This window comes from Grus americana, chromosome 6 (genome assembly GCF_028858705.1).
Source record: "Grus americana isolate bGruAme1 chromosome 6, bGruAme1.mat, whole genome shotgun sequence".
Lineage (NCBI taxonomy): Eukaryota > Metazoa > Chordata > Aves > Gruiformes > Gruidae > Grus > Grus americana.
In genome coordinates, this window is record NC_072857.1 from 20907403 (window position 1) to 20926318 (window position 18916).

At 38.2% G+C, this 18916-nt stretch overlaps 1 protein-coding gene across 8 annotated transcripts in view; it reads left to right on the plus strand.

The window, feature by feature from the left end:
- Positions 1 to 18916, plus strand: part of CSRNP3 (cysteine and serine rich nuclear protein 3) — a 108067-nt gene that overhangs the window by 17327 nt on the left and 71824 nt on the right. For 2 of the 8 annotated variants that reach the window (XM_054830397.1, XM_054830394.1), the window contains exon 2: positions 15148 to 15318. The exons of 1 other annotated variant lie outside the window; for it this stretch is intronic. In XM_054830397.1, the coding sequence (XP_054686372.1) occupies positions 15171 to 15318 (148 nt within the window). In that variant the 5' untranslated portion in view covers positions 15148 to 15170. Of the gene's footprint in view, positions 1 to 1829; positions 1929 to 2287; positions 2358 to 10240; positions 10356 to 15147; positions 15319 to 18916 lie in introns of those variants that run through there. 5 more of the 8 variants (XM_054830395.1, XM_054830398.1, XM_054830396.1 and 2 more) reach the window with 5 other exon arrangements.

Here is an 18916-nt window from a genome sequence, read left to right on the forward strand (position 1 = left end):
ATTGGCTGTATTAGAGTTGTTTCGTTCTGGGACTATTTTAGAGGTGTTGGGTTTTTTTGTTGTTAATAACCTCCATTTTTTGTGGTAGATTTTGCAAAGCATTCTGATTTACTTGTTTGTACTGCTCATTTCTCTGATTAGTTATTCTAATAGTGCTTCAGGGAACAGTGTTGCACCTTGCATCTGCATTGAAAAGATTTTTATTAAATCCAGTTATGAGACTACAATTCCGTATGTCCGTGCATCTCCCTCAGCAGTCAGGCTGGTTGAGAGATGAAGCTTTGGTGCTCAACTCCAAATTTCTTTCTGCAGATAAAAAAGCAAATAAAGTTGAAGATGTCTTCCAGTCAGTTGCTTACAAGGGCAAAATGTCTGTTTAGATTTTCCTCAGTGTTCCCCACAGTTCCTTCCCACTAAAGAAAACTGTATTGATTGTCTGGATTTGAAACCTAATAGTTATTTTAGGTTTTTAATGCTTGCAGGAATAGATTTCCATTTTTCTAGGCACCTAGGAAGAGGTTTTATGTTAAACTGAGGTAATCTGGTTAAAAAGACACCTACTTGTTAAGATAAAATCTGGATGTTATGAACAGGATCCACTGGCAGTTCATTATGATAAGACTGACAGCTAATTTTTTCAGAAGCTAAAACAGCTATTACTTTATAGTGAAAGTATGCTAATTGGTATAGTCTTGCTGTGGTTAAAGATCAATAATTCAGTGAAGAGGATAGATGCTCTTATTTAAAGGAATTCACAGTTAATTTTATTGGAAAACAATAGCTGAAGGTTAAAATTTGTAAACACAAAGGTATTTGTCAGCTTCTGCATAACATTTTCCTTTCAAGGGGAAATCCGGGAGTACAAATGCTTTGATGTGGCAGTAAATGTTACCTTAGCTAAGACTGAAGACTCATTTCTTGATTTTGATTTTAATTAAACTGTCATAAATTAAATCTGCTGCTGTTGTCTTTAGCTGAGCTGATACATGATTTATATGGATATATAGAAAATAAAAATTCCCTGATTCTGGAAAACATTTTTTCAACTAGATTTAAGAGGCTACAAATACAATTAATAGTATATGACGCACATAAATTGAAAATTGGTCATGCAGTCATTTTTTGCGTTTGAATTTTTATTCAGGTAGAAAGTTTTGTGTCAACAAAGTTCATGCAGCATATTGGATTTTGGTTACTGCATTATAAATAATTGGTGCATGTGCATTTATTTTACTGTATGTGGGTGGAGCTTTATATAGGTAGAACTTAAAGGAAAAATATCTAGTAATTATTCTCTTTCAGGTATTTTATAAACACTGCCTCAGTCAGAAAGAATATGTATTTAGTAGGAAATTACTGGCATCTGTCTCTGAATTACTCAAGTTTGCATTAAGATTTCAGGTTCTTGCTTTCTATAAAACCACCACTGTTACTTTGATAATCACAAAATTTCTTAAATACACAGCAGCACTCTTCACTGAACATGTGGATAGCTGAATCAGTCTCAAAGAGTGTATACAGGCAATAACTATGTTCCTACAGCTGTTTGCTTGTTTCTTCCTTACAAAAAAGGAGCTGAGAGGGAGAATTGCTATTCACTAGTGGAGCTGAAGATTATTAATAGAGACTCATTCTTTCTTGTCTTTAAATTTTGTCATTACCTTCCAGTACAGAGCTTCCTCATGGATTACTAAGTAGCTTGTTAAAGCTGTTTTTTAGATGTGCTTTTTTGTTTTGTTCTTGCTGTTTTCCCATTTTGCTAGCATGTAGATGGGGGTGGGGAGTGGGAAATAAGGGAGAGAGCATGTTCCAGAGGATGCCAGGATGACTGCAGTTATTGGATGGCTGCTGTCTGATGGATGGAAGAAGGAGGAGTAAACCTTTCAGTCTGCACTGACGGAGCTGAAACACAGAAACCCAATTTACAGGTAAGGGTGAAAAAAATTCTTGTTCTGAATTGATATTGTTGATCCTTCCCACAATGTTTCTTAGGTGTAAAAATGCATGTGCAAGCATTTTATTGTTTGTTCCTCGTTAATGACTTTGAAGCAGCTTTTCAGGTTATTATTTCTCCTGCCTAGGAGGTTTCAACCGATGTGAGAGCCATAGACAGTGAAATCATAGGCATGCCTAATGCTATCTGTCAACTTTCTCATGTGACAGTATAGGCATTGCATCTCATTGATGCTGAAGTTGTTCAGTAAGCTGTAGGAAGAGATGTCTTTTGTGTGATGGAAATGCTCCCTGTTGAAAATACAGTGTATGCTATCAGCAGGAAAATAGTGCTGGAAGATCTAAAAATATTTTATTTGATTTTGGATGGCAAAAGGACTTGCAAATGAACTGCTTCTAAAACAGTATGTGGGTTTTTTTTAGTGTTGAACATACAGTAAGAATGGCTCGTCAGAGCGACTCTTAAAGGGCTTTTGTGGATTTTTGCATTATTTTTAGATTTGGAATGAATGTGATTTATAATTCAGTCATATAATTATCTTTGTCATATAATTATCTTTGTCATAAAATTATCTTTGTCATAAAATTGTCATAAAATTATCTTTGTCATAAAGAAAAACCATGTTGCATATAATTAAATTACGTGCCCAAGAGAGACAAATCTTGTAGTACCTACAGCAGTTACATACCAGTTTTAATAAACTGTTGAAATAGTAGAACAGATTCCATACAAGCTGAGTTTAAGTGTTAGCAGCTGCTATTAGTTCACAGATGCTGGGGATGGCAAGTAGCAAAGAGCTTGGCTTTATACAGAAAATAGATTTGTTTATCAAACCACATTATTTGATGGTATAGGACTACAGGCACAGGCAGAAATCCTGGCCCCACCGAAAGAATTGGAGATTTTGATAGTGGCTTTACTGGGCTAATGATTTCAACATGTCAGCTCTCTGTTGACTTATTTCTGTGTTTTATGTGTAGCAAACAGTTGTTATACTACAGGACCCCATTTTGCTGATTTGAAGCAGAAATCTTAATTGGAATAAATGAATTGTGATTATAAATTGTTACCAATGTATAGGGGTTTGTGGGGGGGGGGTGTTGTGTTTTTTGTTTTTTTTTTTTTTTTAAGTAAGCAGACGTGCATTATTTCACATTAGTGAGGGAAACAGCACTATGGTGGGAAGCATTTTGGTTTAGATAACTCTGTATTTGTGTATTTAATCTCTTGAGTATCTGCAGTAGTTCCTTTAAGATAATTAAGTAACCACTCTATATTTGTAATGTCACCTCTTTTCTGGAATTTCTTGAAGTTAATTATATTATTAGGAAATATCTAATCTATAAGCAGTTACCAGTATATACATTTTATGGAAGAGGTTCCTTATTTTAAAATAATAAAAAGCAGTTGTTAATTCTCATTACACTTGTCCATGTCTTTTGAATGCTGTATTCTTAATTAATCCCTTGATAGAAAAACTGAGAATGTTATTTTGTGAACAAATAGTTTTTAAATAGTTAATTGTTCATCTTTGTACTACATTAAAAATATAATAATGGGATTATTTAGTTGTCACTGTCCATTTATATAGCACTGAAATAAAAGATTAGAAGCTTTCTGCTTGGTTTGAGAGTGTATAGTCGTAAAATATATTTATAAAGCTAAAATACTGGAATTTAGTTTTAATAGATTTCAGAGATTAAAATCAGTAACTGCATGTATCCATTTTTGTTGTATTCACTGAGAGTGAATGCCTTTAGAGCAGACCCAAAATTATTTTAAAAGGTGATGTTATTAAAGAAAAACTGGACAAGGTCAATAAAACTCTTACCAAGTACTAAAAAGGACTGGAAGAAGCTTTGTCTCCTGTCCAATTATTTATACACCTTACCAGCTGCAAGCATCTGGAGTGGTGTCCTTTTCTCCTAGCTATTTCTTCAGAGAATGGAGCCTGATATGTTTGCTAAACAAACAATCAAAAAAAAATAATAACTTAGAGCAAATGTCAGCAATTCACAAAATTATTCTAAAAGTCTGATGAACTGTATCTTTTTTTGTTAATACTGGAATGTGAACACTGGTAAGTAATACTGACTGAAAAATTGATGAGTTGCATCCTAACATTTATTACTTGTAGGGAATGGATATCTAGCTGAAAGCATAAGCACAACTGTTAAATTACAATCTCAAATCTATGTATTCTAGTCACTTTTCTTTTCCCCTCAAATAAGAAATCTGAGTCAAAGCAGCTCCAGTAAGAGAGAGGAGTTGATGAAAACAGATCTAGTTGCACATGTATTTAAATTATTCTGTCTCCTTGGAAACGCCGCTGCTGCAGATGGATTTGGCTTTTGGTGGCTAAAATTGTCTACCGCTTAATAATGACAGCATGAAAGATACTGAATAAAACTACTGTGTTGTCACTCATCTTAAAGTTCCCTAATGATTCAGGTATTCTACGTGCATTTTCTGTCCAATATTCCCTATCAGCTGCTGCCAGCACTCACCAGCTTGGTAGAAGTGAGATAAGCTCATTAGCCTTGGTTGCAGACCCTACAGAGAAGGGAGCGTGTGTGGGGGAAGTAGGATAGCTGAAGAGTTTGAAAGCAGGTAGAAAGTTGGGCGGGGGGGGGGGGGTTCACGTTCATGGTGATGGTGCAGGTATGTGTTGTGTAATATTTGAGGAGAACAGGCTTATTCCCAGTGAAGTCAATGGTAGGAGGAGCATGCTTAAGCCCTGCCTTTGTAAGTTAACAATTTGTAAATAAAAGAAAGTCTTTCTGCTTTATTTATTGCAGAATCTTTAGTGAACACTTCCTTGGCAGTTGTATGTGTAGATAATTTAAATATCACACAAACCATTCTAAGTCAAATATCAAATTACCTTAAACAAAAGCCAAAACCTAAATTACTAAAGAACTCTTGTAAGCAAGAAATAACACTACATTACTTAGCATTACTGAGAAATTTCATCGTTTAAAGAATTCTTTTCAGTTAAGAAAGTGTAGCCACAACTTTTTTTCCATTTCTTAATTATTTATACCCTCCACATAACACAACTTCTTTTGTTGTTAGCTGTTACTTAGTATATATGAAAAATACCACTTCTATTTTTTTGACCTCTCCATTGCCATTGTATGGCATCCTGCTTGTGCCCAGAGAACAGAACAAATGACAAACGTTTCCTCAGTGCTGCATGGTGGGCTACGTATATCTCTCTTATTCTTTCATTCTGGTGATTTATATGTGATTTGTGGTAGCATAGATCAAAATTGCTGATGAATTTTGCATTACTTAATGAGGCATTTTTCCTGTTCTGCAGTGTCTCAAAGGCAACATTAAAGTATTACAAGGTATTGTTACACATATATATAATTCTCTGCAAATTAATACTAAAATCCATTTTTAGCTGACAACACAAATACCAAAGGTCACTTAAAGTAAAAGTTGAACACTTGGTTTTGATTAATGAAATGAGTAAGAGGAAAGGATCTGGTATCTTTCATTGTATAAGAAACTATTAACATATTAATAAGGCAGATTATTAAATGGATTATAGAAACTTTCCTGTGAGGACAATAAAATTTAATCATAGCAGGCCTTCTTATTGAGAATAACTTGTTTTGTATTAAGATGAACAAACCAGGATTGCTTTAATTTTGAAGACTCCTTTCCTATAGTATTTAATTTAAGATTTCCTGGAGAAAAGAAGTAAATGTAAACATTATTTGAAGATGTAAAGGTGTGATAAGTGGCTGGAAGTAGCATCTGCGTATTTTACAGTGGTAGTCGAGTTGTGCCAATTTGACATGAATCCTTTGATTTCTGGATATAGAAACAGAAGTTCTCATCTGCTGAAAATTCTAATGAGAAAGTTTGCACATCATTATGGCTAGGTTGTGGAAGATAGTGATGATAACACAGAAAAAGTACTGCTTTTTTGTTGTGGTTTGGTTTTTTTATAATAAGTTGCAGGCAGATGTGCTGAGGGTTTTGCCAGGCTAGGTTTTTCCAGCAACTTTCAACATTATTTGTTCATGCCCAAAGAGAGTTCTGCACTATACAGCTAATATCAGACCCCACAGGTGAGGACAGACTATTTTACCACATTTGTCACTCTCCAAACCCTCCAAAACCCAAACTCTTGTTTCTAAATTCTAATCTCTAATTCATGTTGTTTCTAAATTCTAATCTCCTAAAATTAGACATTTGTCATCTTGTCACATGTAAGTAGTACCATTATTGTCAATAATTATGGTAAGAGCAAGGTATGAAGGATTTGGTCCTTTGTTATCTAAAATTTGCATGTATGCTCACCTGTCCCCCGTCAGACACACACACTCATACCCCCTCTGTACATAAACTGTTAAGCTGGAAGAGTTTGCTCCTGTCTTTTCAGATAAAAGAGGAAAATCTAGTTCAGAGTTACTTCTGAAAGTACGTTCCCGTACATTTTTGTGTCACAAGTTCATATTGCATTTCTTGGAGTTCAGATGTTTTGGTTTTGGGAGGGTTGGGTTTTTTGTTTGGTTGGTAGGGTGTTTGGTTGTTTTTTTGTGGGTTTTTTGTTTGGATTTTTTGTTGTCATCGACAACAAAAACGCTACAGATTTCAGAGGAGAGAATGGCTAACCCTGTGTCAAGATGCAGATACCATGAGGCGGAAGGGGAGAGCTGTTGAATTCATGTTTTCTCTGCTGGCTTTGGCAGTGGTGAATGAGCAGCCAGGCTGTGTGTTAAATAGCATGCAACAGGGAGCTAAGTAGCATGTATAAGGGCTGTAGAGGTGTGAGGGCCCCTTTGGCGTATACCAGTCTTGACCGTGCTGTACTTTGGCAGGAGCACACTGTGGTATACAAGGTATCCTGCCATGTTGTGCAGTTCCTCTGCAGGCAGTGCACAAGATTGATGTTCATGAAAGAACAATGTGGAAGATCAGTACTGAAATAGTCTGAAGACAGGTTGCAGTGTGCCAATTAATAATATTATCTGGGCTCATCTGGGCAAAATTTATATAAAAGGCCACTTATTTCCAGCACTCTGGAAGCTGATGGCACCACTACAGAGCTGGACCCTACTGCCATTCTTGTAGCTGAGAGCAGCATAATGCAAAGCCGCTGTGTCAAAAACATGCAGAAAACACTACTGCCAGTCTTGAAACCTCACTCCCCAGTTGCTAGGGAGGGGCTAAGCAAGCCAAATGTTCTCTGTCCTTTTGCAAAGAGATGCAATAGGATGTGATGTTAGTATGCTGCCTCCCACAGAGCAGACGGACCAGTTCTTCCTATCACCTGCATGCTCACTCTTCTCTAAGAGGCTGTGTATCTGTAGAAGTTGGTAGGACTGGTGGCAGTGTTTTTATGTTTTCACATTTAAATTTTATGAAGAGCTGTGACATCTCCTGGCCAGAGCTCTGCTGCAAGCAGTCCTGCAATACAGTCTAAAAAGTAGTATGCCTTTTCTGGGAGCCCACATCGAAACTTAAAAATTTATTCTGAAATACAGATACTTCTGTAGTGGAGGCCAAATATTTTATGTATTTTTTTTTTCCTGTTTGAACAGAAGCAAGAGAAAATCTTTGACAGACACTTTTGGTGAAGAGATTTTAATTGATTTAATTTTGTCATCAAAGCTTAAAAGAAGTGGCCAATACCAGGTCTTCAGCAGTATTACCTGAAGACTTTGGAAGGGACTTTGACAGGCTCAGCTAAAAGTGTTCTAGATGACTTGGATGGAGATAGGCATTATGAACCTGAGTTTATGACCTGACTTCAGCATGACTTTCTCCTGAATCTCCTGTTTGCCTCTAGGGCTCAGTCATTTATGCATCCTTCACTCTTGTAGAAGCAGTTCTTGCTGCAGCAAGCTTAGGAAATTGTTACAAATGAAACACAAGCTCAAACTAAACAGCTTGCGTGGGCAAATGTCATCTTGACAGGAAAACCCTCTCACTGAATGCCTCTGAATCCCCTTCTACCAGGTTGTCATTGGAGACTAATGCTAAGGTCCTGGATGCCTGGTTGAATTATCATTGCCTCTTATTCATCTCATTTTGCTCTCTGGGGAGTGTGCTGAGAGAAGACTTAGGAGAACTAGCCTAGAATTTTCTTCTGTTGGCCAAATTACATGAGCATTTCATTCAACTCTCGACATTAGTTGATGTAGCTAAGAATTGAACTTGGGCATCGGGGCTGTTTCACTGCTGCTGTATGCAGGAGTTTTATACGTGGATAATGGAGAGGGGGATATTTACAAGCTTGGTGCATGTAGGACCTTATGAGATGCTTCTGGAGGACTAAGGGAGCCAGATCTACTGCCATTGCATCTCTACTGCATGTAGAGGCAGGATGCGAGCATATACCAACATCCTTTCCGCATTCTAAATTCATTGCCAGTGGAGTTAGTTGGTGTGTCTTAGAGCGTACAACAATGTGTAGGCAGTCTAGAAGATAAGTGGATTAGTACTCAAGTGTGAAATCAGGAGTGCTGTAAAGTGATGGTATAGAAACCCTGCAAAGAGCAGACTTGGTAGGATTTGGCTTGCAATGCCAGAACAGATTCCCCAGGTTGAATTGCGCAGCCTTATCTTGCAGGATTTACTTAGTGCTATGGATTTAGCTGGACTGAAGCAAACAAGCAGAGAAAGACTTTTCCTAGTTTATGTTTGTATAACTTGACCACTGCTGTAAGCACAAATTTATGAGTAAGATGATACTAATGGTATTCCTTGTGCCTATACAGAGCAGTCTCTTAAGTGGAATTAGCTTCCTATGTGTTTTTAATTTTCACAGATTGTAGTTGTGAAACTATCAGAGCCTACCTCTGGCAACTAGTGCTTGTGATTAGAGCTGCCAAATACAGCAAAACATGTATTGCAAACATTAATTTGAATTCTGAACAGCTGTTTGATTCATGTTCATGTACCTCTGTTGTTCACTGTTTGCAAGCATTCATGCAAATGGATTTTTGTCTGCATTAATGCAGTCCTTTACATGAATAGTCATTTTCACAAGGAAATTATATTCTTTGTGTGAGTGATGTTCTCACCGTAGATGCTTTGGGTTTTGACTCTTCCCACCTCTTCCCACCCCTTCCCCCCCCCGCCCCAATTAAAACTGTCAGTTAGATAAAGAGCAAAATAATTAAGTACAATGTGTGGAACCAAGCAGACACCTTGATTAGTTCACAACCATCTCTGCTGCTGACATTTATTCAGCAGGTAAGAAAAATGTCTTTAAAAAATTCAGCTTTGTTTGCAAGCTAAGAAAAAGACCTAAATTAATAAAAGAATATTAATCACAACAAATAATCCAAACATCTCTGCTTGTGAGCATCAATATTCATGATTTAACTGTGAAATTATTTGCCAAGTCTCCCTAGCATGTTATAGTACATGCTGACTGGCCAGTGGGTGGGAGTTGTTTGTGATGAGTACTTTGCAGTAATGTTTTATGTGTAACATCTGTTTTCTGCATCCTCCTGTTCAGTTTGCTGTCATTTGCATAGAAGTGGGTTTTGTTTGGAAGCAAATCTGTATTGCTACTACATACTTTGTCTAAATTTTTCCGTACTTTCAGTTGATACATTTGAGATAAGACAAAAGCAGTGTGACTCATAGGTCAGGTCTTTGATGCCTACCTTTTTATTCTTTTTTTTTTTTTCAGATAAGAATTTTTATCCAGGTAGACTTTATCGTGGTATGTGATCAGCCCTCAAGAAGGAATTAGTACAAAATAAGGTTTCATAAATGAATGAATGAAGCAGTTAATTGAATTTTTTCCCCCTAATTGCCAGTGTGTTCTTGGACTTTTGTGTTTCCTGAGCTTTAGTCAATAACTGATTCCTATAGTGAGGCTTTGCTACAAATAATGAGGATATATAATCTGAGGCAGGGCCCTATTTTATGATTTCATATCTGTTTTGTTATGCTTATTACATATGGTACATAGTTGATGTTTACGTCTCCATGGGTATGTTCCATACCTGTTCAATTTCCCATGTGATGTTGTATGAACTGTATACTGTAGTGCTGAATTTTGCAAAACAGTCATTTGTTTGAAGCTTTTGACCAGGATGAAAATGTCTTTGGATTTGTCTTTGTCACCGCACAAAGATTTTTGTCAATTCATTATTTCCATATTGCAGGTTGTTGTCCATTTTATTAGTATCGTTTAGCACATTTCAAAGTAATAGCTGAAGTACAAGTTAAGAGAAATGCTTTTATGTCTCCCTAACCAATGTGGTCCTGGTGCTTTTGGTTTGTGGATTATTGATTTGGTTTACTTTTTTTTTAGTCCATGGGTGTCAGTGAAACACTGAGGATATGGCAACTTAAAGTTAAGTTTTGTAGAGCAAGTTTGGCAGTGAATGTTACAGAGAAGAAGCTTCTCCTGGGAGCACAGGTAATGCACTGTCACCCCTCCCCTCCACTCAATAATTCTAACACGGCTCTTTTGGGGCTTTTCACTGGGATTTGGAGATACCGGCTTTCTAAAGGACTGCTGCAATGAGGTTGTTACCACGGTTTTCTAAAATTTCCAGCCTTTTCAGGTACATAATTTAATTTTGTAGATTCCAGGTAGTATTGTGACTGTTTTAAATATATCTGCCCATTTAGATGGGATTATTGTCTTCTAGTAATAACATGTTGCCTCTGAACTTTTAAAATGTATGGTGCCTGCCAATTATCTGGCATCGTAGCAAGGAAAAGCCGGTTGCCATGGAGCTTTGAGGACTTGCTTCACCAGTCAGCATACCTGCAGCTAGAGAACCAGTTAAATGATCTCTTTGTGGCAGTAGTTTCTTCGTGGTGGGGGAACATTAGGAAAGAAAGGAGGAAAAATGGATGGTGGGGTGTTTGAGAAAGATACATCTTTCTCCCAGCACACATCCATCATATGCTTCTGCTGTGGCAAATTGCCATTTCCTTGAAGAATTCCGAACTGTGTGAGGCAATTGGTGTTTGACCTACAGTTCACAATGTGTGTAGCTGATGTTCCTTGCTTTAATACTGTTCCCTCTGTTTCAACTTTGTTTTGTTTTGCTGTGGATTAATGCCACGTTAGCATGGTGAGGAGCATGGCAGAGGATGATGTATTACATTGCTGTGCAGGGATTTTTTGCTGTGAAGGATACATCAACTAACAGGAAAGCTTCTAGTGCCTGACTGTTACTCAGCTCTGTGAATCAGCAGGATGCTGCTCCAAATCATTCTTAGCTACTAGACAGTTATTTAAGAATTATCCAGAAAGGTCTGTTTCCAATTGAACTTTCCAAGCCAACTTTCTCCCTTTTTCACCTAAACTGAGTTTGATGTAGCAGTTCTCTAACTGTAGCTGGTGGTTGGTTTTCAGTTTGCCTCTGAAGGCTGGACCTCACTGGTGTTCTACTGGAAGTCCAAGAATATTGACTTACCACTCTGTGCATCTGTTTTTCATAGTCATGTGATGTGTTTGGTTCCTGTAGTTGGTCATGGACTTTTGTATACTGGATTCTATGCAGAAATATGCACGTTTGGTCATTTTTCTTCAGAATATACATATTGCTATAGTACTTCTGTGTGTTTGAGATTATTCCCATCCTAAACGATGTACTGTCTTGCATGCCAGAAGTGACTTTCGTGTTGAAAAACTGTACCACTATGTAGTTATTAGTCTTACAATTCCTGTTATCAAATATGCAGTTCACTTATAGTTTTACTTTCCATTCATGTATTGAAAATTTGACTTGTGTAAGTCTTTGGTGCCTTGTTCCTTAAACCTGTAGAGTCTTCAGTTCAAGTGAGGTTGGATTTGGGTTTCTTTGTGACTGCAGTTGCTTCAGTTTGATTTCCCCAAAATCTGAAATTACTGGTTCAGTCATATCTATGCTGCAGGAAGAAGAATGACAGTTCAATTTGAGTTCCCTGTTCTGAGTCCCTGATTCTGCACTTAGGGTATCTTTAGAGGTATCACAAACTTCACAGCCTCGTTGCTGTTCCAAGCAGCTGTTGCTGTTCATGTTGGTCTCTGTCTTCCACTGGGATATATCACATCATCAACAGAGTTCAAAATAATGCTTTCATAAACAGTATTGGGTTGTGTGTCACCATGCTTATTATCTCCTAGTTCCTGGAGATGTGGATCTCACTCAGGTACTAGAGGATGCCTGTAAACGAGGTGTGGATTAAATGTATCAGAACATGCCTCATGTGCTACTGTGCAGATGTTCCTCTTTCTGAAGAATATTGGCTTATGAAGCGGCAGCTGTTTATACAGATGTTATTCTAAAGGGATCTCCTGCTGGTACATAGTGTGTACAGTTTTAGATACTTTTAATCTATCTCTGTGATAGCCAAGCTCTTCAGTAATGGAACTGTCTCCCACGTAACGTTTTTGTGGGGAGACTTTACAACAGAGAGACTAGAATCAACAGATCTCAGGCGATTGGCAACGCCTAAATTTTGTTTTATTTGACTACTTTGTCAAACAACCTTCTTGATAATCTTCCTGGAGAAGATTCCAGGAAACTGGCCAACAGTGATACTAAATATATGTAATGGATAGGTAAGCCTTCTTCATGTGTTGTGGTGATATTCAGGTTTTGCAGTATTCCTGTGCCTCCTGGCTTATCTTGATCAGCCACCTGGGTATAGAGCTAGCTGTATGCCACTTCCAAGGATCCTGGGAATCATTTGTTATGGTTCATTACATAAATCTTCTTAATGAAATAGCTTTGCTGCTACCAGGTTGGAACACTTGGTGCAAATGTAGGCTGTGCTAAATGCAAGCAAATTTAAAACCCTTTGATGTGAAAAATATTTGTTCCATCTACTACTTGAGATTCTCGCTATCTGCAACGACTTTAGTGATGTGCGAGATGCATGTTTGTCATCTAGTCACTGTGTGGTGTACTTGCAGAAGACAATGTTTGACAAAAGAGCTTTAGTGTGGAAATCATCTCAGGCTATGAAATTAGTTCTTGCTCTCTGGCAGTCTGCACACTAGTGATGGTTGCAGCTCTTAGGTTTACCTTGCAGTGCAGTTACAACTGAGGTTCTTTGGACCTGGAATTTCATGACTCTTGTAGCCACAATTTCAATGGGCTTGGATGTAGATTTGACCTAGGTCTCACTTGTACGATAAAGTCTTTGTCAGCCCATTTCTCAGTCTCTTCACTGAGATGTTTGAGTGTAAGCATTTTCTTTCTCACACTCCAGCTGCTTCTTTACCCTCTTCTGCAGTCAAGCTGTAATCCGGTGGTTTTGCTATTGCAGGCTGTTGCCATGGAAATAATGGTGATTTCACAATTTCAGTGCTGTAGAGCACTGCAGGAGGCAGTGGAAAAGGTGGTTGGCAAGAGATATAGAGAGGGTGTGGGGGACAGTTCAGAGGAGTTGTTTCTGAACCTGGTTTTTTTGCGGGGGGGGGGAGGGTGTCAGGGGTGTCTGCCCCTTCTCTGTTATTGTGGATTTTCTCTGTGGTGATCTTTTCTTTCTCTATTTCTCTTTCTGTCTCTTTTTTTTGTAAATGTGATTTTTATTAAAGGTTGATACTTAACAATTTCATGTATTCTTACGTTTTTGCAAAGGTTACTGCAAAGTGATGCTAAATGCTCCATTCCTTGTCCTCAGAATAGAAATACAGTGCTTTCTTTGCAGTTTATAGTAATTAAATTTTGGACAAAAGGGCAAAAGTTGAAATCTAAGCATGTTCTGTTTAAGTCATGTCTTTAGCCTGAAGAAATCCCCTTCAGGACAACAGTTTTTTTCATAAATAGTAAAACAAGCTGAGAACATCATGACAGACATATGCATTTAAAGCTGTGTGACTGACAGTATTAAACCCTAATATTTATTTTTTAGTATGCTCTGCATACAAACAAGTTCAGTGCTGAAGATCATCTTATGCAGTATCTGTTCTTAGTATTACGTCGTGATTCCACATCTATACTGAAATTTTTTTCTCTAAATTAGACAGTTCCATAAAGGTAGAGTGAAACTTACTGGAGGAAATCAACTTTGTTATAAAATGAATTGAATTGGCAGCTTAAAAAGCTGAAGGCAAGTGGCATTCAGAAGAATGAGATTTTTTCATACTATGCACTTGAAAGCATCAAACAACAGCCTTTTTTCCCAAGCTATTTACAGCAACGTTCCACTGATTAGTGTAGTAAGAGAGTAGATATTACCTGTAAATTTTAAATTAAGATCTTAGAATTAATTTTCAGTCTTCAGTAGGATGTAATCAGTAATGATGATGACAGTAAACTTTAAGATCTTTTTTTAATTAAAGATAGGCTGAAACAATTTTTTCCTCTATCAGATGCATTAAAATGGTCTAGGAATTGCTGTAAAAATATTTTGATCTTTTTCTGCTGGTATTCCATAAATGGAGATAAGAAGATCCATTGTTATATATGAAAGGGAAACAATAAGGAATGTTCGTCATGACTCTGGCTCTGTTGGGCAGTGTTATTAGGAAGCCAAATTCATAGGGATAGACTCAGTCCCTTGATACTTGTGTGAATGGAAATAGTCTACACGTGTGCCCGTACTCATATCTGAATTTCCCAAAAACTCTGCAACAAACTTCTGCATAAATTAAAATGAAAAAATGAGCCAGAACTATGTTTGCAGGGTCTGGCCTGAAAAGATGCTAGTATCTCATGCTCTCAAATCTAAGTGAGAATGTGGGCATTTGATAGTACTGAGTATTACATAAATCAGACCTTAAATCAAAAGAGAGAATATTTTCTTTCTGAACTATATTTATTAGTGAAAGCTGATTGTTGTTGTGTAATGTATCTTGGTGCCAAGTAAGTTTTTAAGTGTTGTATAAAGGTGCATTTCTACTGAATTATATTGGATTATATATACTTTATGCTTGGCCCATATTTGCATAACTGAAATATAAATATTTTTTATGCATGAGATTGTTTATGGAATGTTGTCTGTGCTGGTAGAATACAGGTAGCGTTTACTTTCTGTTTTAAGAAAACACTGTCTGTAAGAAATTCGGTGGGATGATGAACATACTGATGACAAGTATTTTTGACTCCTTTCTGGAAAAGTTGTTTAAAAGTCTTGGTAAGGAGCCATTTAGCTACATGTAGTAGTACCTGATTGATATATGAACTCCTCCATGATAAATGAATTTAAAGACCTGGACAGCGGGCAGGTGTTTCACTGCTTTATTGCCTCTGTTCCTGTTACAGGTGCATGTGACAGCATTGCAGTGATGAGTGGAATTTTAAAGAGGAAGTTCGAAGAAGTTGATAGCTCCTCACCTTGTTCCTGTGTGTGGGAATCAGATGATGACATTTCTAGCAGTGAAAGTGCTGACAGTGGAAGTAATGTCCATCCATCCACTTCTAATCATTTTGCTCGTAAGTACTAAAGTGATGTGTAAGGCATGTTACTCTTTCTTAGCTTGTATAATGAAGGGTTCATTTTACTTGGAAGAAATACAGTGTAGGCTATCTGCTTTTATTTTGAAGCATTTTTCTGGTTTTTTACATTTAAATGTTGACACTGTAATTACTTTTTTTTTAAAAAAGAGTGTTTCCTCTGGTAGTTTATGTAAAAATTTGTATGTCAGAGTGAGTTTCAGAGGAAACTCCACTTTTATACTGTATCATTTACATCTGGATAGTGTGAAAAGTTTTAAGTATATAAGAGAACATCTTCTATTTTGGGTGATGATTTGGGGGAAGAGGGAGAATTGGCAGTAACAAAGCTTGAAGGTCAGCACTTCTGCTTGACCCTGTCTGTTCAGAGTTGAGAGTAGCCTGCAAGATCTGCAGCAGAATAGCTGATCCCTCTGATCATTCATGCTGCCACCTAAGCCAATGCAATCACACAGTCCTCGGTCCTTTTGTTCCATGCATTACAGGAGTAAAGAGGGGAAGAAATGTGTAATTCTCCCTGAGAAGATGTTACATTCCTCTTTGATATCTCCATGAGACACTTGAACAGAAATCCTTTTCTTGTTCCAAACAGCTGAATGTGAATAGTTAATTTAGAGTGTATTTTTCTTTTGACTTCTTGGGTTAAGGTTATCAGTTACTAAACTCATATAATTTGTGGAATCTACATAAAGCCTCATATCTGTAGGGGTGTCTCCATTTTTTTTGTCTGCCTAATAAAGCTAGGCCAGAGCCACTCGTGAATTACAGTGGCAGTAGGGTTAATGTAGTTCCTTATCTGAAAAGGAAGAAAGCTCCTCTGGGTAAAGGACACTTCTGTACCGCCTTCTCTTTGAGTGGACTTTTCAAAAGCACACTGAGGACCTGGATGCTCAGCTGAGGGTGGTGGTGGAGGGGTTGTACTCTACCTCAAGGGGGATACCACAGGAGACTGTCCTGAAACCTGTTCTGCTTAACGTCTTTATCCATCACCTGAAGGAGGTGACAGAGTGACTTGAATCCAGTTTTCAGAGAATGACATTGAAGGGGATAGTTGATGCTCTGAAGGGAGAAGCTGCTGTTTGGTGGGACCTAGGCAGGCTGGAGGAATGGTCTGTCAGGAGACACAGAAAATTCAGCAAAGACAAACACAGAGTTGGGTACCTGGGAAGGAAGAGCCCCTTGCAATGATACAGGCTGGGAGCTGACCAGCTGGGGAGCAACTCCGCAGAAAAGGCACTGGGGGTCTTGGCAGACAGACACCAAGGTGAAGGTGAGCCAGCAGTGTGCCCTGGCAGCCAAGAAGGGCAGCAGCCTCCTGGGCTGCATGAACAGAAGCACAGCTAGCAGAGAGAGGGAAGTGACTATCCCCCTTCAGCTCAGTGCTCATTAGGCTGCAGAGAATATTGAGTCCAGGTTTGGCCTCCCCAGTGCAAGGAAGACACTGATAAAGTGGAGCAAGTTCAGCAGAGGGTGACCAAGCTCATGAGAGGGCTGGAACATTCACCCTGTGAGCAGAGGCTGGGGGACCTGGCATTGTTCAGCCTCGAGAAGGGAAGGCTATGGGGGGGAGTTGGTAGAAACTGTGCAGTACCTGTGGGGAGCTTACACAGAATGTAGGCAGGCTTCTCCCAGTGGGTTGTGATGGGAGGGTAAGAGACGAAGGATGTAGATTGAAATAAGAAGTGCGCTGACTGAATGTAAGGAGAAACTTTTCACCATGAGGACAGGCAGGCACTGGAACAAGTTGCCCAGAGAGGCTGTGTGGTCTCTATCCTTGCAGGTTCTCAAGACCTGACTGGCTAAAGCTGTGAGCAGCCTGGTCTGGTATCCTAGCTCACCCTGCTTTGAGCAGGAAGTCTGACTGCAGTCCTTTCCAACCTGAATTATTTTGTGGTCTTATGGCTTGTGTGCATCAGAGATTGAGAGGGCTGAAGTAGCACTGCTTGTTCTTGTTCTAGAACCGGGTTCACTGGTAAGCAGAGAATGGCTGCGGCAAGCATATGTCCAGAAGCAGTTTGTACAGTGCTGTGAAACCTTGACCAGACTGCTTTTGGGCTTGTTCTGATAAGTCTGTAGGGAACTGTGTTTTGCTTCATTAATTTACTAGCTCAAGTCTCTGCTAGCTCTGGGATCTGTTTGCCACTTTCCACTGCCAAATGTGTGTGTACATCCCATGTTCTGATTTGATGCTTTCGGTTTTGCTGCCTTACCTCTGTGAGTGCAGATAGCAGCCAGTTTTCTGTAGGCTCCTTGCTGAATTTAGAGTGCTAGTGAGAAGAACAAAGACTGGGATGATTTGAGACACAGGTAGATGTGAGATGTCCCCTCCCTCTTCCCAGCTCATTACCCTGCTTTGGTTGTGTTCGAGGCTCTTGCTGTTGGCTCTTGAACTCTCCAAATTTAGCAATGGGATTTTCAGCCTGGAATTTCTTCCGCTTGGCAGTCTGCCAGTGCTTTTGTCTACTGTATAGGCTTCAGGGCATGATGCAGATACATGTATTTTGCTTAGCTTTTGTTTGTTTTCCATTTTTGTGTGTTTTTGGTGGGGGTTTTTTTCCTCCCCACTTTCATTGTTTCATTCTTTACAAAGCCACAACCTATTTGCTCATATTTCTGTAGGCAATAGCAGTACTTTTTAAAATGCAGCTCAGTCTAGGTAAGTACTTTGTGAGATTTTTGTGGGGAAAAAAGCCCCCAAAACAACCAAAACATCCCTGACTGGTGCCACAGCCAACTTTATAAATCACAAAGTAAATAAACCAGTTCAAGTGGTTTTGTAAAGCAGAAATAAACAACAAAGATTGAATTTAAGGAGCTTGGCTCTCCATAGTTGAATCTTGTACAATTTAGTGACATCAAAATAGAAGCCATATCTACTTCTTTTTACAGTGGTGTTTATATAGGGTGGTGAAAAATCAGACCTATAGCCTAAGAAAATGTAATATTACATGTAAATGGCTATTTTCCTGTTTGTTACCTCAAAGAAAATTTGGAAATTCCTATATAACAATTTTATTTTCCCAATTTTACTAGCATCTGTTGGTTTTTTCCAGAAGTATAATTTTAGATTTTTCTGGGGAGAATGGGTTTATTGGAGTGATTACTGCAACAGATTACTACTTAAAAAGGTTTTTCAGAGGATCTGGAATTGCATATTTTGTATCATAACGAATTTCTTTTCAATGAGATAACTGATAGTAGTGGTTTTCAGATTCCTGTCCTTTGTTTTTGTTGTTTTCTACTAGTCATCAGTTTCTACAAAACCCAAATGACAAATTCATTAATAGTCCAAAATCTCTAGATGTAGAATGGAAATCAATAAGAATATTTGCAAATAAAGATTATTTGTGTGAGAAAGTTGCAGGATTAGGTTGCATAATGTTTGAGTACGGGGCAAAACAAGAAAACACGCCTTGCTGCTGCAGACAACTCTTATCCTCACTAGCATATGTTATGCTTATAACATCAGGCTTTTAGAATATGTAAGACATGTTTGCTCTAGCTTCATCGGAGATCAGTGTCAAATTCTTTCCTCCTCAGCCCACTTTATGCAGTAATGTGTTTATTCTGTACACAT